The sequence below is a fragment of the Schistocerca cancellata genome, chromosome 3 (assembly GCF_023864275.1).
Source record: "Schistocerca cancellata isolate TAMUIC-IGC-003103 chromosome 3, iqSchCanc2.1, whole genome shotgun sequence".
Classification (NCBI taxonomy): Eukaryota; Metazoa; Arthropoda; class Insecta; order Orthoptera; family Acrididae; genus Schistocerca; species Schistocerca cancellata.
This window is the reverse complement of record NC_064628.1, coordinates 368,323,113-368,349,282: the sequence shown is the minus strand read 5'-3', so window position 1 is coordinate 368,349,282 and position 26,170 is coordinate 368,323,113. Positions and strand designations below refer to the sequence as shown.

Sequence of the window (26,170 nt, the reverse complement as noted above, 5' to 3'; positions counted from 1 at the left end):
CCCTTTCCTGATGATACCCTTTGTTTCCTGTAATAGATGTATGATTTGAACCTTTTTGCAGCAAAATAATGATCTGTTGGACCACACTGCACACACCTTCAGTTAGATACTGTCCGATTTCCGTGTTTGGACCACTGAAGACATGCAGCTTTGTATACCACTGTGAGCAATAGCCTTTTGCCAGATATGCAACTACAAATGTTAATTGCATGTAGTTTTCTTTGCAGTGTGTGGCGACTGGTTAAGATGGATCTGGAGTCATTGACAGCAACAGTTCCTGTCAGGTTGGAAGCTGATTGCCACTGACAAGACATGACTTTTGTCTCCTATTTGGGTTGGTTGGGATCTTTTTACAACCACTGGTCTTATACATGGCTGTGAGTGGTATACTATTCCTTAGATATGTTGAACAGTCTACTTTGATGCAGGCAACTTCATTCATAGTGTGGTCATGAGCATGTCCCAACACTGTATTTCCTTTATGGCATCCTGTCATGTCTCCACTTTGGACCAACCTTACTGTGCTGATTTTGCACAATTAGCTGGAACACACACACACACACACACACACACACACACACACACATACACCAACTCACTGCCATGACTCATTTCAGCTGTGGAAGGTCAGTGCAACTGCCTGGTACCATTTTTACATCATCTACAGTGCTCCAGAATGACAAGTGTACTCTTTCATGGTGATTACTAATACGAGGGCTGATCAAAAAGTATCCAACCTTATTTTTTATTGTTGAAACCAACAATGGTATTGGGGCACATGCATACACAGTAGATTTTTTCCTAAGTACAGAAACAACCAGTTGCTGGCTAGCCAATGACAAGTGAACATGTGTAAGTGGCAGTTGTCAGATTTTGTATTGCGGGTAGAATGACAGAAAAAGTGGAAAACGTTATTGCATCAAATTTTCTTTTAAACTTGGCAATTCTCAACTTGGAACAATCCGCAAGATTTGAAAAGTGTTTGCGGATGAAGCAATGGGTCCCACACATATGAAGGAGTGGTATAACCACTTCAAACATGGCCAGTCATCAGTGAAGAGTGAAACATGTTTGGGTAGGAACTCAGCATCTGCATTTGAGGTTGTTATTGATCAGGTAAGGACCCTTATGATGCAGGATAGACAAATTATGATCAGAGAACTTGCAGATGAGGTTGAAATTAGTACTGGATCCATTCATTCCATTTTAATGAAACATTTGGATCTCAGGAGGATCTCAGCAGAATTTGTGCCAAAGTCGCAACAGTTGAGTAGAAGCAGCTACATTCAGAAATCACACAAGACATACTGGATACTGTGAACAGTACTCTAAACAAAGTGATCACTGGTGACGAGTCCTGGGTGTATTGGTATGATCAAAAAACAAAGTTCCAGTCGTTGCAAGGGAAGCATCCATCATCCTGTGAGGGAGGTCTGCAGCAATGTGAAAGTCATGCTGACCATCTGGTCCATCAAGAGTACGACTCAGAAGGTACTAATGGCAGTAAGGAGTACTACCAAGGGGTTCTGTGATGCCTTTGTGAAGCAGTGAGACACAAATGGCTGGACTTGTGGGCAGTCGGTAGCTGACAACAATAACACATCCACTCATCATTCTCAATTAATTTGGAGGATTTTGGCCAAATACAACGTGACTGTGGTTTGTCAGCCTCCTAGTCCACTGACCTAACACCAAGTCAGTTCTGGATTTCCCCTAACCTGAAAAAGACTCTGAAAGGGAGCAGATTTCATAACATGAAGACATCATGCTGAATTCAACAGAGCAGCTGTGCACTATACAAAAGAGGCTTTACAGCAATGCTCCGAGCAGTGGCATTAGTATTGGGAAAGGTGTGTAGAAGCTGCAGTTATGAGAGTGACGAGTGTCAAACAATTGCATCTGAATAAAGAGTGATTTTGTGAATAAAAGTTGAACACTTTTTAAACAGTTCTTGTATTCTGTTCAGTGATATTATGTATAACTTTTTTTTTGTTTGTTCAGATGTTAATGTACTAAAACTTTTATGACACTGTTATCCTGCTAACAAGCAATCCAAGTCTGCAACAACATCTGCTAGAAATATCATGAACAAATTATATATTGCTATTTGTTATTATTTCCACAGAGTGACGAGGAAAGTAAAGGTCTGCTATGGCCTTACGAGTTGAAAAAAAGGGCTTAACACCTAAGAAAAGTCCTGTTGTTTCTATAAGTGAGAACAAAGCGCAACACAAAATAAAAGTCAAGAGTAAACCAATTGATGGGAAAGAAGTTGTGTGTTTGATTTCTCATGACATGATTCGAGAACTACTTGTCCCAAGTGAGGAATCTGATCAGCATCCAGCTGTGATGAAGAAGAGTGAACTGGAAAATCTGAAAACACATTTGCAGGTTAGCAAATAAGTGTTTTGTGCATGTATGTATGTATGTATGTATTATTATTATTATTCACTTTTATCTGTATCTCTTCATTTTAGACATTGCAAGAAGAACAATTTCTGTTAAAAGTGAACACTGTCATGTTAGCATCTTTAATATATATATATATATATATATATATATATATATATATATATATATATATACCAGAAGTCAGAAAAGTGAAGAAGAATATATTGGCAGCACTGTTACTTTATAACAGTTGTAGTCTCGACTCACTTATTATCATTTTTTCAACATACACTGATCATCAGTTGCATCATATCATCTGAAATTTGCCTTTATTTCAAGAAATTTGAAAATAAATCTTTTTGTAAAGGTCTTTTGTGATGAACATGATATTTTTGGAAGGAGAACTTGGGTGATGTACATTTTTTACAGTGCCACAGTAGTCATTGTACATAATTACAGGTAGACAGAATGAATGGTCAGTACTTCCCTTCGGGCGGTGAAATCCCGGTAATGCCAACAGACACATTTAAAAGTGGAAAAACTTGTGGAACTCCGGTACTTAGTGATAGCGAATGATAGACAACACAGTGTTACAGAGTACACAACATACTTTATTTTATAGAAAATTGATACATACAAGGATACATGGCATGACGCATTCGGGTCACAGAGTGAAGTGAACTGCTACCATCAACTGTCGGAGATGATATCACGAGTCGTTTTCTCTGGTCATCCATGCTAACATTCCCAAAGAGCCCCCCTTACCCTCTGCCATCCAGTAGTGCAGAGCACACAGTGCAGAGGCAATGACCAGGGGGCAGAAGCACTGGTGAGGGTAGCCTGGTGCAGGATGTAGAGATGATAGTCACAGAAATGGGCGGGTGCGTGGATGGCACAGTCTGTGCCACTGGGCATGGAAGGGGGAGGTGGAGGAGATTTATCCCCTGGTATGTGCATGTCAGGTGCATCTGTGAGGGCCACACTGTCTGGAGGGAGCAGGGAAGTTATGGAGATGGGAAGTCGTCTATCATCGGTGAAATGTGCATGCAGAGTTGTGGGATCACTGTTATAAGGTAAGGTGAAAACACCTTGGAAATGGTGTACTGGGGTCTTAGTGACACTGTGCAGTCATCGTGGGCACCTGTGACTACTAGCTCCTTGTCTGTAACTGTGAGTTAAGATCCTCCAGGCGGAAGCAGCAGACGTCGATTAGCATCTGGAAAGAAGGGGATGCAGTCACAGGGGAGGAGTGTTGTGAGAAGGAGGGAAAGCCACCATGATTGTGGAGTCTGTATCAGGAGGCTCATTTATTAGATACCAGGCAAATTTCAGTTGGTTGATGGAGACCGTGACTGGCTTGCAGTTAAGCAGAATGTCATAGCTGTTGGGGCCGAATCGGAGAACTCTGTGTAGGCTTGAGAATGGGGCTGGAGCATGGCGTGGACAGTATTGTCATGCAGCATGGTGTAGTCACCTACGGTTAGGTCTTTGGAGACAAAAATTTTGGGGGGGGGGGGGGGGTAGGGAGAAATATAAAGGTTGGCAATGTGAAGCCAGACACTGTCAGCCAAGCCAGGAATCAAGGTTGGCATAGAGGGTGGTTGGAAGAGTCGCAATCATCTACATCTACATCTACATTTATACTCCGCGAGCCATGCAATGGTGTGTGGCAGAGGGCACTTTACGTGCCACTGTCTTTACCTCCCTTTCCTGTTCCAGTCGCATATGGTTCGCGGGAAGAACGACTGCTGGAAAGCCTTCATGTGCGCTCGTATCTCTCTAATTTTACATTCGTGATCTCCTCGGGAGGTATAAGTAGGGGGAAGCAATATATTTGATACCTCATCCAGAAACACACCATCTCGAAACCTGGACAGCAAGCTACACCGCGATCCAGAGCGCCTCTCTTGCAGAGTCTGCCACTTGAGTTTGCTAAATATCTCTGTAACGCTATCATGATTACCAAATAACCCTGTGATGAAACGCGCTGCTCTTCTTTGGATCTTCTCTATCTCCTCTGTCAGCCCGACCTGGGATGGATCCCACACTGATGAGCAATACTCAAGTATTGTTTTGTAAGCCACCTCCTTTGTTGATGGACTACATTTTCTAAGGATTCTCCCAATGAATCTCCTCCTGGCACTCGCCTTACCAACAATTAATTTTATATGATCATTCCACTTCAAATCGTTCCGTACGCATACTCCCAGATATTTTACAGAAGTAACTGCTACCAGTGTTTGTTCCGCTATCATATAGTCATACAGTAAAGGATTCTTCTTTCTATGTATTCACAATACATTACATTTCTATATGTTAAGGGTCAGTTGCCACTCCCTGCAGCAAGTGCCTATCCGCTGCAGATCTTCCTGCATTTCGGTGCAATTTTCTAATGCTGCAACTTCTCTGTATACTACAACATCATCCATGAAAAGCCGCATGGAACTTCTGACACTATCTACTAGGTCATTTATATATATTGTGAAAAGCAATGGTCCCATAACACTCCCCTGTGGCACGCCAGAGGTTACTTTAACGTCTGTAGATGTCTCTCCATTGAGAACAACATGCTGTGTTCTGTTTGCTAAAAACTCTTCAATTCAGCCACACAGCTGGTCTGATATTCCATAGGCTCTTACTTTGTTTATCAGGCGACAGTGCAGAACTGTGTCGAACGCCTTCCGGAAGTCAAGGAAAATGGCATCTACCTGGGAGCCTGTATCTAATATCACTGGGGAGGGATAGAGTCTTGCCTTATAAAATCTTGGCTAGTGAGGCACTTAAGTCTTGTTTATGCTCCTTGTGGGCACCCAGCAGCACCCACAGGAGTGCATCAGACCAGTCATCCCTGTGGCACATAACAGCGGTCTTTAGGGAGTGATGCCACCTCTTGACAAGTCCATTAGCTTGAGAGTGGTAGGTGAAGGCTCTGTAATGGGCAATTCTGCATAGTTTACAGAGTTTGGCGAACAGCAAGGGCCTGAATTGCCTACCTTGGTCCATGATTATGGAGGCAGGGCAGCCAAAAGACATGAACCAGGTAGACATGAGAGCTGTGGCAACTGTTTCAGCTGGAATGTCTTGGATGGGGGTAGCCTCTACCCAGCGTGTTACCCAGTCAGCAATGGAGTGGAGGTAGGAGTAGTTGCCAGATGAAAGAAGGGGGGCCAACCAGGTCCACATGCATGTATTGAAACTGTTATTTCAGTATCTGGAAGGTGCCTAGTGGGAGCTGAGGGTGACACGTTGTTTTACATCACTGGCACAGTACACAAGCCCTCATCCACAACTTACAGTCTCACTTAACATGGGAACAAATGTATCGCTCAGTTTGGGGCCAAATGTATTGCTCAGTTATAAGGCAGGTTGTGGGTTTGACACTGGGGTGGGCAAGGTTGTGAAACAGGTCAAAAATAATTCTGTGGAATTGTTGTGGGACAAGTGGGCGTGTGTATACCTGGGACGTGTTGCAGAATACAGGGCAGTTGAACCAAGGATAAACTTTGGGTCAATGATGAGGGTGAAGGAGGCATCATTTAAGAGGTCCTGTAGCTGAGGGTCATCCTGCTGAGTCTGCATGAGCTTGTCAAAGTCAATTGTGGCCAAGGTGGTGCCAATGCATGACAAGCAGTCAGCAACTGCGTTGTCTGCACCTTTCATGTGACGGATGTCCATAGTGAATTCCATGATGTATTCAGGTCACAGTAACGGTGGGGCACTCATCTTTGGGTGGGCTATAGATGGCATTGGCGAGGGGCCTGTGGGCTGTGTAAATGACAAAGATTAGATTAGATTAGATTAATACTAGTTCCATGGATCATGAATACGATATTTCGTAATGATGTGGAACGAGTCAAATTTTCCAATACATGATATAATTAAGTTAATTTAATAACGTACTTAAGTTAATATAACAACTCTTTCATTTTTTTGTGTTTTTTATTTTTATTTTTTTTAATTTCTTTTTAAATTTATATCTAAAAATTCCTCTATGGAGTAGAAGGAGTTGTCATTCAGAAATTCTTTTAATTTCTTCTTAAATACTTGTTGGTTATCTGTCAGACTTTTGATGATACTATTTGGTAAGTGACCAAAGACTTTAGTGCCAGTATAATTCACCCCTTTCTGTGCCAAAGTTAGATTTAATCTTGAATAGTGAAGATCATCCTTTCTCCTAGTATTGTAGTTATGCACACTGCTATTACTTTTGAATTGGGTTTGGTTGTTAATAACAAATTTCATAAGAGAGTATATATACTGAGAAGCTACTGTGAATATCCCTAGATCCTTAAATAAATGTCTGCAGGATGATCTTGGGTGGACTCCAGCTATTATTCTGATTACACGCTTTTGTGCAATAAATACTTTATTCCTCAGTGATGAATTACCCCAAAATATGATGCCATATGAAAGCAACGAGTGAAAATAGGCGTAGTAAGCTAATTTACTAAGATGTTTATCACCAAAATTAGCAATGACCCTTATTACATAAGTAGCTGAACTCAAACGTTTCAGCAGATCATCAATGTGTTTCTTCCAATTTAATCTCTCATCAATGGACACACCTAAAAATTTGGAATATTCTACCTTAGCTATATGCTTCTGATTAAGGTCTATATTTATTAATGGCATCATACCATTCACTGTACGGAACTGTATGTACTGTGTCTTATCAAAATTCAGTGAGAGTCCGTTTGCAAGGAACCACTTAGTAATTTTCTGAAAGACGGTATTGACAATTTCATCAGTTAATTCTTGTTTGTCAGGTGTGATTACTATACTTGTATCATCAGCAAAGAGAACTAACTTTGCCTCTTCATGAATATAGAATGGCAAGTCATTAATATATATTAAGAACAACAAAGGACCCAAGACTGACCCTTGTGGAACCCCATTCTTGATAGTTCCCCAGTTTGAGGAATGTGCTGATCTTTGCATATTATGAGAACTACTTATTTCAACTTTCTGCACTCTTCCAGTTAGGTACGAATTAAACCATTTGTGCACTGTCCCACTCATGCCACAATACTTGAGCTTGTCTAGCAGAATTTCATGATTTACACAATCAAAAGCCTTTCAGAGATCACAAAAAATCCCAATGGGTGGTGTTCGGTTATTCAGATCATTCAAAATTTGATTGGTGAAAGCATATATGGCATTTTCTGTTGAAAAACCTTTCTGGAAACCAAACTGACATTTTGTTAGTACTTCATTGTTACAGATATGTGAAGCTACTCTTGAATACATTACTTTCTCAAAAATTTTGGATGAAGCTGTTAGAAGGGAGATTGGACGGTAATTGTTGACATCAGATCTATCCCCCTTTTTATGCAAAGGTATAACAATAGCATATTTCAGTCTATCAGGGAAAATGCCCTGTTCCAGAGAGCTATTACACAGGTGGCTGAGAATCTTACTTATCTGTTGAGAACAAGCTTTTAGTATTTTGCTGGAAATGCCATCAATTCCATGTGAGTTTTTGCTTTTAAGCAAGTTTATTATTTTCCTAATTTCAGAGGGAGAAGTGGGTGAGATTTCAATTGTATCAAATTGCATAGGTATGGCCTCTACCATTAACAGCCTAGCATCTTCTAATGAACACCTGGATCCTACTATATCCACAACATTTAGAAAATGATTATTAAAAATATTTTCAACTTCTGACTTTTTGTTCATAAAGTTTTCATTCAATTTGATGGTAATACTGTCTTCCTGTGCTCTTGGTTGACCTGTTTCTCTTTTAATAATATTCCAAATTGTTTTAATTTTATTATCAGAGTTGCTGATTTCAGACATGATACACATACTTCTGGATTTTTTAATAACTTTTCTTAATATAACACAGTAGTTTTTATAATGTTTGATAGTTTCTGGGTCACTACTCTTTCTTGCTGTCAGATACATTTCCCTTTTCCGGTTACAAGATATTTTTATACCCTTAGTAAGCCATGGTTTGTTATAAGGTTTCTTACGAGTATATTTAACTATTTTCTTGGGGAAGCAGTTTTCAAATGCATTTACAAAAATGTCATGAAATAAATTATATTTTAAATTGGCTTCAGGTTCACGGTACACCTCATCCCAGTCTAACTGCTGTAGGCTTTCCCTGAAATTTGCAATTGTTAAATCGTTGACTGAACGTACTACTTTGGAGGACTGTTTCGTATTGCTGAATGGAGCTATGTCATATATTGTAACTAGCTGTGCACCATGATCAGAGAGACCATTCTCAACAGGCTGAGCATTTATCTGGTCAAACTTATCTTGGTCTATAAAGAAGTTATCTATCAGTGAGCTGCTATCCTTTACCACCCGAGTAGGAAAATCAATAACGGGTGTCAAATTGAAAGAACCGAGTAATACTTCAAGGTCATTTTTCCTATTACCCTCTTTCATAGAATATACATTGAAGTCCCCACAAATAATAATTTGCTTCCCCCTGTCTGACAGATAGCACAACAAGGAGTCCAAATTTTTCAGAACTAGATGAAAATTTCCTGATGGGGACCTATATACAGTTACAATTATAAATGTGCCTTTATTTAAATTAAGCTCACAGGCACATGCTTCTATATGTTTCTCTACACAAAACTTTTTTGTTTCTATACTTTTTGCACAATGATAACTTTTGACATATATGGCAACTCCTCCTTTCTCCATATTTTCTCTCATTACATGTGCAGAGAGCTTATATCCACTTACATTTACCTTATCCATATCAGTAACAATGTGATGCTCAGACAGGCATAGTACATCTATTTCATCCTCAGCTTCTAAATCTTCTAAACAAACCAGAAGCTCATCTATTTTATTCTTTAAACTCCCAATATTTTGATGAAATATACTTACATTATTTTTAATTATACTTTTATGAGAACCTTTCCTTATTCTAACATTTGCAGTACTCTCCTGTCTGAGTTTCTCATTGTGCTTAGGCCTAGTTGCTATACCAGTGGTCACATGGTGTTCAGAGAGGCAGATTATGTCAACTGGGTTGGGTGACTTTAATTCATCAATGCAATTACGTAGGACTGAGATACAACTTGGTGGAGATAAAATTTCTGGTGATTGGTGAAAATTTATAATTGACAGCTGTGACTGGTGATCCAGTGTGCTAGAATTGTGCTGTTTTTCTTTCCTAAACTGAAGATTTGTTTCAATCCTGACCTCTCGTAGAACTTGACATCTTTCTGTCTTACCTATCCTAAAAAAGGTGCTGCTCCAACACCTGTAACCACTGGTATTTTACCATTCATGGCAGTGCCTCTCCCCCTTAAATTTCCTGCTATTATCCCAGCCAGTTTCCCCTTCCCTTTCCTGTTGAGATGTAGGCCGTGCCTGGTATAGTCCCACCTACTGAGAGAATCAACAGGAACCACACCAATATGAGCCCCCGCACCCGAGCCAAGCAGCCGTTCCAGCTCCAAATTAACTCTCCCAACAGAAGAGTTCAAATGAGGCCGGTCATGGCGTCTCAGGACAGATACAAATTCAACATTGGTGTGTCTCGATGCCGACGCAATCTTTACCAGGTCACACTCTATACTGTACCCAGGATCTCTGTCGATGCTGTTCCCTGGCCCTCCCACAATAACCACGGTGTCTTCCCTGGTAAATCCTTTACAGAGTGAACCTAAATCCTCTGTCACCTGATCCAGACTAGCACTTGGTTTGAAAAAAATTGTGACCTGGTATTCTGGTCCTAATTCCTCCTGCAGAAGTTGGCCTACACCTCTGGCATGAGAACTACCTAACAACAAAACTTTCTTCCTTTTTGATGGCTTTCCTACATTCTTTTTCAATTTCCTATTGAAAGTTTGTTGTGTCCTGTCTACATCTACCTCTGCTTGAGGCTCATCAGTTTCTAACTGAAGCAACAGGTCAAACTTATTTTTGACATTCACCACAAAACTGTCAGACTTAGTTCTAGGCCTGTTCCTTCTACTACCTGTTGCCACTTCCCACCTCTCTTTGCCCTTCTCCCTCCTTAACCTGTCCAGATCTTCCCTAGCCTGATCTAGCTCAGCCTGAAGGGCAGCAATTTTCCCCTCCTGTTCCACTATCTTCCTATCTCTGCTGCAAATTCTACATAACCACTGATGAGCCTGATCCACTTTCCCGACACCCACGCCACTGCAGTCCCCCCAGTGAAAAAAACTACTGCATCCATCACACCAAATCCCGGAACTAACAATTCTACGGCAAGTCAGGCAATTCTCACTCATGGCAAAAATAATACTTTAGCTAGAATAAATCAATTAAATTACCGAAAATCAAAAAAGAAGTTACAAGAATTAAGCCTATTCACAAATGTATATAAGCAAGTTTCTGATTTAAAATTCCGCTGTTTTTCTGAGATCTGTATTAAAACAATGAAGGTATACGCTATTTATTTTATATTTCACTTGATGGAATGAAAAAAAGGACAATTAAACGAGATACTTTAACTTTGATTCTCCAAAAACGTTATGAGAATTAGGCCTATAAACAAATGTATATAAGCAAGTTTCTGATATAGAGTTACGCTGTTTTTCTGAAATCTGTATTAAAACAATGAAGTTATACGCTGTTTACAGTAGTTTACTTATTTATTACCGAGAAATTAGTTAAATTACTGTGAAACAAGAAACAAACACGTTTACAAAATTTAAGCCTAAGCGCGACTTCGCGAAGTTACGATCTTTTCATGTTTTCTGAAAAAATACGCAAAGAAAAGTCAAACCTTTAACGGCAAGACTAAATGATACACTAATGCATGTATTTAATTTGTTGTCAGCGTTAAACTAAATTATATTCCTGTCTAAATCACTTAACTTTCTGGAAATGGTTTCTGGTGTCACTTACTCGGCGGCCATCTTGGAACACATTCCAAACAAAGGGTTGTCCTTCAATATCTTCTATGAAATACTGCACGGCCTCATAAATGGACAGTCACTCCTGGTCATAAGCCAACCACTTGCTCTGTGCCTTGGCCAGGTTGTGGGAGGAGAAGCACAATGGTTGACTGGAGCTGTTGACCTCTTGCTGAAGGACAGATCATATCACTACATTGCCTGCATCAGCAGTGATGGACATGGGAGCTTCTGGAACTGGGTGAGCTAAGGTGGTTGCCTGCACCAGATCATCCTTTATGGCTTGGGAGGCATGTTGCATGTCCATGGTCCATGTGAGCTTCCTGTGACTCGTGGCATTTTTGTCTTTGAGGGCCTGTGTTAAGGGTTCCTGCAGGGCAGTAGATTGGGGCAAGTGATGATGATAGAAATTGACTGTCCCGAGGAAAAGGTGGACTTCGTGGCAGTCGGGTGGTGGCAGTAGGTTACGAATCAGCTCAGTGCACTCTGGTATTTAATGGATGCCAGAAGTGTGGCCCAAGAAGGTGACTTGCATCTGACAGAGTTGACATTTGTAAGAGCTGATCACTACACCATTGACTTTGAGAGTGCTGAGAAGTTGTTGCAAGTGGGCAGAATGTGAGTTAATGTCTGGCGAAAAAATGAGGATATCGTGTGGATATATGTAACAAAAAGAAAATTTAAAAAGCAGGCTGTCTATAAAGCATTGCCAGATCTATGCAGCCATTTTTAGGCCATAAAGCATAAAAAGGAACTCAAACAATCCAAAAGGTATGGTAATGGCAGTCTTGCAAATCTCATCTTTGTACAACGGTATCTACAGATACACTTCTCGCAATCAATTACTTTAGTACTGGCGAGATAGTATGTGAAGTCTTGGATATTAAGGACTGGTAATTGCCCACAATTTTGCCAGCATTCAAGGCACAATAGTCCCCACAAAATCCGGCCGAGCCATCCTTTTAAGGGACAAGGCAGATGGGTGGTGCCCAACTGCTATCTGCAGGGCGAACAATGCCAGCTCGTAACAACTCATCCACCACTGCCTTCACCATGCAGAGGCAGTCAGGGGACTGACGTCTGGGGTGCTGACTACCAGATGGACTGGGTATAGTATCAACGTGGTGCACCACACCATTGTTGATGGCTGACAAGATAAAGATGATGTGGGGTGGAGGCACTGGTTGAGCATTTGTCAGCATGGGCTGCGTGGAGGTCAGCGTCCTGAAGAGCAGAAATGACATTGGTTGTCAGCTGTAGGCTGGAGCTGGGTTGGCTGAGCAAGGCTGCAGATGAATGGCATAGTCAGTGAGCTGTGGAGGTTCAGATGCAACATGGCTGGCAGTGCCATGTGCAGGTTGCAAAACCGTGTGTAGGTGCTGGCTACACTTGGAAGGTGGGGATGTCAGTGGCAGCTGCAAACTGGAGCTGTGCTGTGCACATGCAAATGTGCTGCATGGTCAGTGAGCTGTGGGGGTTTAGTTGGAGTGTGGCAGGCAGTGCTCAGTGCAGGCACTGACTTGGCATGGACAGTGGCAAACTGTGCAGGCACGAGTGTGTTTTTGGTGAGACCATTCGGTGCAGGTGCGGGACAGAGTGGGAGGCAGCATACTGGGCAGATGCGGACGCGGCACAGCTGGCATTGTCTGGCATGGGCCCAGGGGCGGTGGAGGTGAGCAGCAGCAGCGCAGCCACAGAGTGGATGACAGCAGTGGTGAAGGAGTGGGCATGGAATAAGTGTCAGGCAATGTACTGACCTGGGTAAACAGTAAGGTGGGCGACGTGAGGTGGCGGGTGACAGATGCAGGTCTGCAAGCATAGGTAACAGGTGAGGAACAGAGGTGCTCGAGGGTGGAGTGAGCCTCTGCAGATTCTGACTGTGCTGTTTGGATGCAACTGCATAGGGATGCATTGTGTTATCTGAGACGAGTGAGTGTTTCTTGCATGCTCATATGCTGTTGACAGATGTGTATTAAGCGGTCAGTGCAGTCCACACACTGCTGTATGTATTGTTGCATGGGCATGTCTGAGGGTGAAGGAGCATTGGTGTTGGCATCAATGTGTTGGGGCGGTTGGGGCACATGTACTTTCAGCAGCATGGTCAGGAATTTGCTTGCAGTAAGGTTACAATGTGAAAGGCCATCGGACATTAGCACCCAGGACTGGTTCCTTAACATCAGCGATGATGAATGACCACATGAAGGGTGTAACAAAGCTGAGCTCTAAAGCCCATGTCTGGATACCCCTACCAGCAATAGGGAAGCCAATAGCAGTTGTCACGTGAAGGCATGAGTCTTCAGATGTAGGCAAGGCAGGCTTGTGAGGTGCTGTGCAGTCCATTGTTGATCAGGAAACATAGTCTGCTGATGTGGTCAAAGAGGTTCAGAGTGACATCAGAAGCTGGCTGGTAGGCAGTGACTTTGGTGTGTTGAGATGGCTTATGTGTTGCACACAGCTAGGGGCACCTCTTGCTGGCTGTGAGACGAGTTTGGGTAGTCACAAGGTTGATGACAGAGTCACACGGTGTTACGGAAGCAGGTGTGGTACCAACAGGGGCAAGGCTGCATGTGCAGTGCCGATACACCGGAATTGACAATGGAGCCAATTTTGTTTTGTAAACACTGTGATGTCACCTTCAGTCAGGGCTGCTCGGCAGCTGTTGGTGGCTGCAGGAGGTTATGTGTGTGGCAGAGCAGCATGCATATCCATATGGTGGTTGGGAGCTTTGTTGATGCTGTGCTTATCTTGAGAAATGGTGAAAATGCAGTTAGACAGGTACAGATGGTCATTGGGAGACTGATTACTAACAATGAGTAAAGTCATCTGCACCTGGGATGGGAGCTTAACAGTGTAGTTCATTCACAGCACCTCATTGGGAATGATGCATGGGTGTGTTTGCTGACACAGTTCATCCTGTGTATGTTCATTATAAAGTACATGGTGTAGTGGTTCTTTGGGAGTCCAGGAGGGGTGTGATAACAGCAGTGTTTTGGCGGTCCTATACTTCTCCATGGGTGGTATGCCAGGAAGACATTGTAGATAACGTCAGCTTGGTTGCCAAGGTGGCTGAGTAGAGTGATGTACTTCATGTCGTCCATCACAGTGACGCTGGAGGTGAACATGCTTTCGACAATTGTGAACCACAGGTGCGGGTTGCAGTAGTGTCAGCTGTGGAGCAGTTGATTGTGTGATTCAGAAATGTGATTGGAATATGGCCACACAGCATGGCGAGAACTGCGGTTGGCCGGTGGGCAGTAATGCAGGCAGCCGGCCAAACCGGTGGACTGATAGCCTGCTGCATGGCATGGATGAGGCAGCATGCATATCGGGCAGACACATGTCTGGTGTGTATGATAATGGCCGTGACATGATACAGGGGGTGGACAAACATATGGAAGCACTGCAAGAAATGCATGCTTGAATATAAATGCAGATGCTAGCCACACTTGCAGGTGCGCTATTGTGTTGGACCATGAATGGCACCTGTGCAATGTCCTCAATACATTATTCTGTGTGATTGTGAGTGCATTATGTTGCATTTGTGAACCCTTCCAAAACAATATGAAGGGAGCTCCATATGTAGGGAATTGCAGGGCTAGCTGGAATCCCAAAGCCACTCATAAGTGATGGAAATATGTGTAACAGGAAAACATTGCACCAATGCCATAAGAACCAGGACCATGGAGCAATGGAAGAATGTAATTCGTTTGGTTGAGTCTTGTTTCACACCTTTTTCGACTTCTGGCTGAGTTTCCGTCCCAAGAGTAAAACATAGTGGGGGTTCGGTGCTGATTTGGGCAGCCATACTATGGTATTCCACAAGCCCCACAGTTACTCTGCATGGTCAAATTACTGCCAAGCATTACATGACCATTTTGGCCAATCGGATACATCCCATGGTACAATGTTTGTTTCCAATGGTGATGTTGAATTCCAAGATGACAGAGCCCTGTTCACACAGCTCTCATAATCCATGACTGGTTTTCTGAGCCCAAGGATGAATGGTCACTTCTGTGGCCACAGGTTATTAGATTTCAATATTATTGATCCTTTATGCTCTACTTTTGAGTGAAGGGTGCTTGAGAGAAGGTTGCCCTCCAATTCCATCACCATTACCTGGACTTGCTACTATTTTGCAGGAAGAATGGTGTAAGATTCTCTTGAAAACCTCGTGGTACCTGTATTTATCCATTCCAAAATGATTGGAAGCTGCTTTGAATGCCAACAGTTTTCTGCATCATATTATGCATTGTAATGTATTGCTTTTTAGAGTTTCCTTATTTTTGCACATCCTCCGGTGTCTTCCAAAACTATTTACAGATCTCAAAATTCTTCTGCAGCTCATGGATTGCATTGTTAAAGTGCAGTGTGTTCAGTCTGTACACTCAAATCTGATATATGATAAACTGAAGAACTGCACTGTATGTGGCAGGATTGTATGATGATAAACTAAACAATCTCTGATAATGGGAAAAGAGAAGTATAGCTATTCCATTGATTCCTCAGTGCTGATGAACCACATTATCTCCAGACTATGCTTGTGTGTTTGCTTATGGATCATAATGATGCAGCCATGTCCCGTCACAAGTTGCTGAAGCTTTTCATAAAGTTACATATCCTAATGTTACACTTAAGCAGTCTTGGCATCTACCATACACAGATGTGGTATGTAGAAGCAATCTGCAAAATGATGAATGAACTACAATTAGAAATGTTCCATAGTTTTGTCCATCAATTATTCAGCATTTTTCCATTACAGTTTTAATAGTTTACATGATAATATTTAATGTGGAAGTGCAATTGTTCTTAAACTATTAGAACAACCAAAATGAAATTGAATTGCCATAGTATATCTTCATTCAGGTGTCTTCTTAAAATTTTTGTGGTTTTCTACAGTGGATTTCAGCACTGCATCCTGCTCAGAATGAACCATCGCTGTTTTTCATTTAGGGTTGTTTACCTTTCATTGTTTGTTCTGACAATGCGTGCAGGCACATGGTCATGTATCTTTAACTAACTTACAGTGACTACACCAGGGGTAGTGGTTTCCATGCATGGAAATAGTGAAAATATCAAGTTGCACAGTGATTTGTATGTCATATTAAGCCTTAAATTTCCCTATAACTAGCTGGGTTAGCCTGCTGTCAGTTCGTTGCAAGACAAAGTCATACTATATCCAATACATCATTCTTAATAATTAAGTAAGTGGTGTTGAAAGCAGACTTCCTTGATGAATGCTTTACATTCTTATAAGGTTGATATGCCATTCAATAATGATTTTCTTCAGTATACAACAACTTCTCTGCCACATTTGCATAGATGACTTAAGCAGGGTGAAGTAACATGAGTTCATATTGTCTTTGTTCTAAGAGAGTGCTTTACCCGGAATAAATGAGACAATGTTAATTCACTTATCTCCTTTCTTATTTTATTCTAGAGTGTATTTGAAACAGAAGCAATTAAGTAATTTTGTATTGTGTTTGACACACCTGTAAGTGCAGAAGAATGTTCTAAATGATATTTTACATTTTCAACTTATTCACTGAGAAACTGTACAATCACGAAGAAACTGCCTTTATTCAGAGACTTGTGTGATTCATCATGTCTTCTGAACACCATCTCCTGTGTTGGAAAGAAACAAACTATGTCATTTTTTCATAAAAGATTATTGTATTATAAATTATCAGCTGTCTTATGATCATACAACATGCAGTCCTTTCTCATCTTTCTGAATTTTTTTTGTTTATTATGGAGAGCAAATGGTTCTGAGATTGGTTACACGTTTTAATGGTTGTGTGGACACAAGCTGTGGCACAATAATCAATACTAGTCCATATGGATTTATCATTTACAAACAAAAGACTTGATTGACAATACAGCTTGTGCATATAAGGGCATCTTGTTAGACACTCATTGATGCTGTAAAGTTGTTTATTGAAACAGCATACGCAAACTTTCACCTTAGTCATGATACATAATTCAGGTATAGTTCTCATTTGTTGTACTAAATTGCTCTTCTCTTTCAAACTGTGTGTGGCAAAGTTGTGAAGAAGAATCCCATAGCCTGCAGGTTCACACTAGTGCTACCCTACTTGGGTTTCCATGCGTTCTTGACTCCACACTATCATACACTGTGAGCTCATTTGCTTGCCTACTCATCAAATGGAGTATGCTTATATGATGTTTATTTCGAGTGATGTTCTGAAAGTAAGTTTCATCATTGTTTCTGAAAGAGAAGATGGTGCACCAGATGACATATGAATCCACACAAATTTCTGATTCAGTGACGGAAGGGGCATCATCGGAGGAAGGGTGATGGATGTGCAGAGCATCAAAGAAGTGTACACATCACAATGTCAAACAGATGTGTACTGACTATGTGGTCACCAGGGCTCTTGAGTGAAGGTATTGTGTTCTTATACGACAACACAAAGCCACATACAGCAAAAGCTCACACAGGATCAGATTCATCGCTTCAGATGGGCAAGATTGAATCACCCAGCCTACAGGTCCTATCTTTTCCCTTGGGACTTCCACATATTTTATGCACTGAAAGCCACACTCATGGGATGACACTTCCAAACCAATGCTGAACTGGAGCAGGCTGTGTGACAATTCCTTGCATCACAGAGCACTGAGTTTTATCAAAGTGGTTTCTTCAAACTGATTGCATGCTATGACAAATGTCTCAGTATCATGGTGACTATGTTGAAAAATAGTGCAGGATATATAATTCATGTTACCATGGTGTATTTGTTTTTGGCAATAGGGTTCCTTTTGGAAACCAGTAACTAAACATACTTTCAGAATGTCTCTCGTACAAACTGTTAAAACTGTTTACGGCATTGAGATAACGTAAAACTGTGTACAGTATATGTGGTTAGTCATTTTCCTTAATAACAGGCACATATTCTATAGTATCAGTGAAGAAAATACAACTTTTACTCCTTATAATCTCACACCAAGGCCTGCAATCACCTCATTGTGGACCTGGTGACTGGGAATATCAGGTAGTCATGCTTCCCAGATCTCCAGTGGTCACTTGTACAAACTGCTCAGAAAACATCGCTCCTCACTTGAACCACAACACTTACTGAGTGGAAACTTACAAAGTTCACTGAGAATCATGAGGAGTAAGCAGTGCTAGCTCAAAAAATCATGTAAAATTGTATTTGACAGCTCATACAAGGGAGGCTTTTAAACTTTAGTATTTCCCTTAGTATCACTGTTGTTTCTAGTTTTTGCTGGGTAAGCAGAGCTTACCTTCAGTCCACTGAATACACACCACTGCAGGATTTGAAATTATTTTTTTAACAGAATGGAAATGTGTACACATGAAATTCCAAATTATCCAGTTTAGTAATCTTGCAAATAAAATAGTACACACATCTTTGATATTTACAGGACATCCACATATTTCGAATAGTGTTAGGCAATAAATAATACCTGTGAAAGGAATAAACACAAACATAAATATACCATATCAGAAAAGACACAATGTATAGAATAATTCACTACAGATTGTGTATTGCTTACTCCTATTCAAAAGCTAAGGGTGTTACATTGCAGCAGCAACTATTTTTTGATCAAAGGTTGAATCAAGACTGATAATTTTAAATTTCAAAATATATTCTTAAATGTCCACTGCTCGTGGTAGTGTTCTTGCTTCCTGAGCGGTATCCTGAATTCAGTTTCTGGTGGGGTCAGGAATTTTCAACTACCCTGTGATGACTGAGTGTTGTTGTGTCATCTTCATCATCTTCATTCATCCCCATTACGGTCGGAGGAAGGCAATGGCAAACCACCTTCATTAGGACCTTGCCTAGTACGGCAGAGCGGGTCTCCCTTATCATTCCCCTACGTTCTGTCAAGAAGCATGGGACTTCATTTACATTTTCCATATTCTTAAATGAAATACCAGAGGAATGGAAGGTAGCTGTGATATGCCAGATATATAAAAAGCAAGACGAATCAGTATGTGACGACTATAGGGGCATAGTGCTACTCAGCATCTGTTATAAGATCGTCTCCAACTGCCTATTAGAATGAATAAAACCTATAGTAACAGACATAATTGGAGAATACCAAGGAGGTTTTCAGGCAGGATGATCAGTCACAGACCAGATTTTTATCCTAAAACAGGTCTGTGAAACAATGTACGAATACAGTCGAGAGATACATCTCCTGTATATAGACTTCAAGAAGGCTTACAACAGTATATATAGACCTCCCTGATAAGAATTATGACAGAGTTTGATATGCCAAAGAAATTGGTCAGACTTGTAGAGGTATGTCTAAATGACACAAAACTTAAGGTTAAGGTAGGCAATAAAATGACAGAAAACTTCCAAGTTGTTACAGGATTACATCAGGGAGGGGAGATGGGCTATCACCTGGCCTCTTCAATCTGGCACGTGAGGAGGTAATGTGGCAGTTAAAAAAAAAATCCAGGGCATTCAAATTAGCAATGAATACATTACATATCTGGCCTATGAAGATGACATTGCACTATTGACAGGCATACAAGAAGATCTGAAAAGAAGTATCCAGACCTTGGAGTTAATGGCAGCAAGGATTTTTCTACAAAATAGCTCTGAAAAGACTGAGTATATGACCATACGAAGGAAGATCCAAAACTCTCAAGATTTAATTGTGAACCACACCAGGTATAAACATATGAAAGACTTCATATATATCTTGGATCAGTTTTTACAGAAGTAACATCAACTGAAGCAGAAATAAAAGCATGACTGCAAACGGGAAACAGATGCTATCACTCTCTAGACCCTATATTAAAATGTAGAAGTGTCTCTCAACAACTAAAGCTACAATTGTATAAGACATTAATAATGGCAGTAGTACTTTATGGTTCTCAAACCTGGAGCACTTGAAAACAAGACCTTAACCGACTGCTTACATTTGAAAAGAAGGTCCTCAGGAAAATATTTGGACCAGTCCAAGATCAGACGCCTGGAGAATGGAAAAGGTGGCATAACACAGAATTGGAAGAGCCGCACAAGGAGCCCAACATCTTGGGAGTTATGAGAAGGAAAAGACTACAATGGGTTGGACATGTAGTTAGAATGGAGGCAACAAGGTGGCCCAAAATTGCAATGGAATGGATTCCGTCAGGCAGCAGACTAGTAGGAAGACCTAGAAAGAGGTGGATCAATGTAGTGAGAGATGACTCGTTGCAGCTGGGAGTAACCGAAAACCGGTGACAGATAGCAGAAGGCAGAGAAAATGGAGAGCTCTAACTGTGGTGGCACGCGGTCCACTGGGCCTGATCGTGTGAATGATGAATGGTGATGATTCTTAAATATCAGCCCTTGCTTGATTACCTTATTTTGTACAAAAGTAATCTTGTTCCATGTAACAGACATTTCTTCTGGCGAACTGGATACTGATTCTGACACCTTAAATAGTGAGTATGACAGACCATATCTCAGGCTTACAACAACACCATCTGACAATACTTTCTACTTTTCTAGTTTCCATTTCATTGCCAATAGTATGGGTCAGTTCTTTCATATGACAAAATGATTTAATACCTTTATCTGTCAACATTTCTTCCTGTAAGATTAAAAATTACTCTTATCCCACTTCAACAGCTGGGGACTGTGACAACTGCTTTATGTGCCATTGCAGGCTGGTGTCTTACAGCTATGCCAAACAAGCACAGAAGGAAGTGCTTAAGTTTGCCAATTAGTGTGGCTAAAAATGGCTCTGTGCACTATGGGACTTAACTTCTGAGGTCATCAGTCCCCTAGAACTTAGAACTACTTAAACCTAACTAACCTAAGGACATTGCACACATCCATGCCCGGGGCAGGATTCGAACCTGCGACCGTAGCAGTCGCGCGGTTCCAGACTGTAGCGCCTAGAACCGCTCGGCCACTCTGGCCAGCTCCAATTAGTGTGGTATGAAGCCACAGAAAGAGTGCAGAATGATTTCACTTCCACCAAAACACATTTTGTGTAAAGACCACAAAGTCAGGGTTCATATGGAAGCATATAGATAATCATTTTTCACTTGCTCCATTTGGGAATGGAAAGGAAACGACTAACAGTCGTATAGGTACCCTCTGCCATACACCTTATGAAGGCTTCCAGCGTTCAGCTGTCCAGCTTTGAAGTCGAACCACAGTTGGCTAATAATAGTGATATTTGTGCCCACAGGGATGGTTGCACAGCTTGTCATGCATGTGTAGATACAAAAGTGGCAATTGGGATGTTCTTACAAGGGTGATGCTTTTTATTTTTCACAGTGTTAAATTGTGGCCCCCATGGACTCCACATTTTTAGAAAACTGGCAGGAGCAATTGCACCTCTAGGATAAGAAACAAGAGCTGCAGCAGGAACAGGTAAAGGAACTGCTCAAATAGAGTGCAGAATTTCTCCATATGCACACTGTGCTAGTGGCAGTCCAGGGATGTGCAAAAAAGCCTTTCCCCTGACACTATTCACTGGCTGTGACAAATGTACTAGGAAGGTGGGAGAATTACCTGTACCAGTTCTTGCTGCAGTACCTGGTAATATGGATAATTGATACAGTCAATAAGGCTGCCTTGTTATTGCCCAGCTGTGCAGAATTAGATGAAATCAGGCATAAGTTGATGCCCTGTGCCAAGCCTGAGAAACTTAACTTTGAGAAACGCTATAAGTTGCTCATGTTGTATTTTGATCATCAAATCCATGTGTCAGTGGCACAGTTTAACCAACAACACAAGCGCCCAGGGAAGTCCTATATAGTGTGGATCGCTGACCTTCAATGCCTCTTGTGCAAGTGTCATTTTGAGTGTCTCCAATGGGCTGGCTACCTCAGGCACACTCGCTGATTAAGAATGTGATCATCTGGTTAACACTCAACCCTCAGGTCCAGACTTGAGCCACTGGCTTTGTCTGACCCCTCTCTAGCCAAAGATGCTAAGAATGCAGAATCACAACATGAAGGACATAGTGTTCAAAAACTGTCAGGTGGCAAAGTTGCATGCACATGGCAAAAAGACCCCAGTGCCCCATGGGTGAGCTAGGTGGCCTTGCCTTCCACTGAGCTTTTGTGTGCTGATACTGTTGATGACTTGAGTTTAGTAACATCACAGCGCTGCCCATCATCGCTTGTGTTGGGCTCAGCTGGTGTGACTCAGCCGAATTGTTGTAATCCCTGCTCATGATGTTTTATGGGTTCTCAGTGTCACTTCCCTTCTATACCAGTTTCCACTCAGAGGGCAAGTCATAATCCATGCTTCAGTCACCATTTGGTACATATTTGCAGGATTCCCACATTCAAATGCCATGTGTGGGTAATGCCACAAAGTAGGCCATTTGGCAATTGTTTGTGACAGTTAGTCATGATCATTGGAGGCCCCAGAGCTGTCACTGGACTTGGAGGCTGTCTCTTGTAACGGGAGCCCCCCACCCCCCCTCCACTCTAGCATGACTTTTCCTCAACAGAAGAAGTTGATACCAAAAATATTTTCGACTTTTTAAACAGGTTAATATTATCTCAGCTGTCTTTCTAAAAGAATTTCATATGACTTTGTGCATGACGTGGTATAATCCTGCTAAAATCAATAAAAAGAAATTCCTTTACTTTCGTTACTTTCTGTATGTACAGTTGAAATTATTTTCTTTTAGAAACATTTAAAATTACAAAATATTTGGCACACTTAAAATTTCTATTTTTAATTATGCAATCTGACACTAATTATTATGTTTCCTTCTGACGATGATGTTTGGTTTGTAGGGCACCCAACTGTGCAGTCATCAGTGCCAGGACAAAGTCCCGATTTTTTCACAGTCCAGTTTTTTTCACAGTCCAATCTAGCCACTGTCATGAATGATGAGGATGATGATGAAATGATGAGGACAACAAAAACACCCAGTCCCTGGTCAGAGAAAATCCCCAACCTGGTCAGGAATCGAACCCGGGACCCCGTGATCCAGAGGTAGCAACACTAGCCACTAGACCACAAGCTGTGGACATGTTTACTTCTGGATTCATCTATAAAATAATGATATAAATTGGTGGAGATTCGTTTGTCAAGAGAATCTGTAAACCCTTTGCAATATTGTTACCAGATTGGAGATGTTTTTATTTTTCAGAAGTACAATGCAATTTTCAGTTTTGTTGAAGTGGAAATTGTAAAGACAGTGTGATATAGAGAAATGTGAGAGAATAAAATTTTGAGTAAAACAAAAAATACATCGCAGGATTACTTCGAAGTTATTACACCAATTGCAACCATGAGAACTTATAATATCAAAAGTTTCAGCTTCAAGAATCAGCCCCTAGATGTGAAGAGAAAAGAAGATAGTAAAAAAAAAAATATGTTGTAATTCTTACTTCTCTCAAAGCTTATTAAAAGAGTTAACCATAAAGACAGTCAACAAATGATGTGAGGGAGGGGTAGATTACAAGTGTTGGTATTGTCCGGGGTCAGTTGACTAATACTGAAGCTTTGTCTGCTGCAGAAGAAGGGAGAGTGATTTGTGTCATTTGCAATTTATGTATGAATGCATTTCCGATCATGCGAAGAAAGAAGACTGGGGGCTGCCCAACAAAGTCGTATCAACAGTGATATGTACTACCAACAATGATGGACTGGATCGAATGAAAGAGGACTTTACAGCTACAACCAGGGAGATCAAAAAGGAAAGATAAGTACAAAGCATTTGTGAAATTAATTTATTTGTGAACTCAAGTGCTTGTTAATGAAATGAATAGAGGTGAGGGCAGGTGCGATGTAGAAGTGAAAGCCATCGGATCTAGTCAGGACATGTTTGAGCCGAGTGAAATCATAGTCAACAAAGAAACAGTAAAAACTGATATTTTGCAGTTAATTTTGACGAATATAGAGGAAGTGAAGACAGATAACAATGTCTGACGTAGATCCTATATACCTGTTTTTGCAATGTAAATAGGGAGAGTATATGCCATGTGATGCGAAGAAGATATTAAACAGCATATTTAGTACACGAAACAATTTTTCAGTATTTGATGTGCACGCTAGACAGGAAGTTACCTATCTGTTGGACCATGTAATGAGAAATCTAGGAAGGAAACTGAAAGACGTGAATCTACTCCCACACTGCTGTATGGGTGTACCCTGCTGGACAGTCAACCTACAAGAGATCATAGGTGCTAGGTAATGTACTCAAGCATCTGTCAACTACATCAGTGTCATGACTGAGATTTATAAATTGTTAACCAAGAATTTATCCTATATGAAGAATTCATGGAACCATTTGCTTAGAAAAATCGTCACTGATACGGACAGTGTTAATCCACATAAATGTATGTTTTTTCAAGTAGGGGGATTAACTTCCCAATAATTGCGTAACTTGAAATCAGTATGTATTTTCTATTTTTTATCAATTGTAAATGAATCTTCTAGGCCTCTATGTATGTTGGTTAATTTGTATGGACAGTTAGCAAATAGTGTGGAAGAGATTTACTAGTATAGACAATATAACAAGATGTATACATGTCTGATTTCATACACTGATTTTGGTCCTCAAGTTACTCAATTATGTCATCATTCAAAGCTATTTATGACTCTGGTTATCTGTATTTATCCTGAGTACTGCAATATTGTATCTGATTGAAAACTGAGTTGTGGGCAAACTCATGCTTTAACTCTTGTTTTGGGTACCCCTGGTCATTGTGACTGAGTGTGTATACTCAAGGAGAGTGTGCAACTATGGATTGAGGCTAGATGATTCTTTTAATTACTTTTTACCTGTGATTGAACTTATTGATTGATAATGAACTTTTTTCATTTTGTTGTGTCGAAACATTTTTGGCTGGTCTGTACCTGGTGTGTTTTGGATTCATGGGTCAGCTCCCTAATATTTTCTCATTGTTTTGACCTTTCATGAGTTAACATATCCTTAAATACTCTGGTTTATGTGGCTGATTGATTTTGTGCTTGCTCATCATTGAGTATAATCGTCTGGTCTGTATGTATCGTTGTGAGTTTTTTGAGTCGGCTCACTCGTCGTACACTTAGGCTCTGAAGTTTTTCTCTTTTCTTTTGAAGGTTTTGAAGGTGTGATTTTATAGATGTAAACCTGCAATTTGTAATTCTAGTAGTTTTAGTAGTTTACATTGGCACTGCACTTGTTTCTATAATTTTGTGTTGTAATGTTGTACTTTTGACTTTGTATTATTTGTCTTGTGACAGAATGTTTTGCAGATCTGAAAATCTCAATTGCATGTCCTGTTATATGTATAAATTATGACCTGTATAATAGATAGTTTCTTATGTTTTCTGTAATATGTTATGTATCAGATACTTCTATACATCTGTATTCCATCTTTTGGCATTATTTTGTGCACCATTTGACAAACCTGATTGTAAGTCACATTGTTTCTAAATTTTGTGAGGGGGGATACTGTAAAGGGATACCCCCTAGCATTACTTTTCCTCAATAGAAGTAGTTGATACCAAAAATATTTTTGACTTTTTAAACAGGTTAATATTATCTCAGCTGTTTTTCTAAAAGAATTTCATATGATTTTGTGCACGATGTGGTGTAATTCAGACTAAAATCCATAAAAAGAAATTACTTTATTTTCGCAGTTACAATCGATATGTTCTAGCTCTGTATGTTCAGTTGAAATTATTTTCTTTTAGAAACATTTAAAATTACAAAATATTTGGCACTCTTAAAATTTCTTTTAATAATTACACAATCTGAAACTAATTATTATGTTTACTTCTGGATTCATTTATAAAATAATGGTATAAATTGGTGGAGATTCGTTTGTCAAGAGAATCTGTAAACCCTTTGGAATATTGTTGTTACCACAGAGTGAAGTAGTAGTGGGCATGCCTCTGATGTGACTGGACATATTTTTATTTTTTGGATGAACAATGTAATTTTCAGCTTTGTTGAAGTGGAACTTGTAAAGACAATGTGAT

General features: G+C 40.6%; 1 protein-coding gene across 1 annotated transcript in view; it reads left to right on the top strand.

Moving 5' to 3' along the window:
- The window catches only part of LOC126176716 (cilia- and flagella-associated protein 45-like), a 150,462-nt gene that overhangs the window by 15,323 nt on the left and 108,969 nt on the right, over positions 1-26,170 (top strand). The window contains exon 2 of the mRNA XM_049923883.1: positions 2,126-2,391. Coding sequence (XP_049779840.1) covers positions 2,152-2,391 — 240 coding nt within the window. The 5' untranslated portion in view covers positions 2,126-2,151. The remainder of the gene's footprint in view (positions 1-2,125; positions 2,392-26,170) is intronic.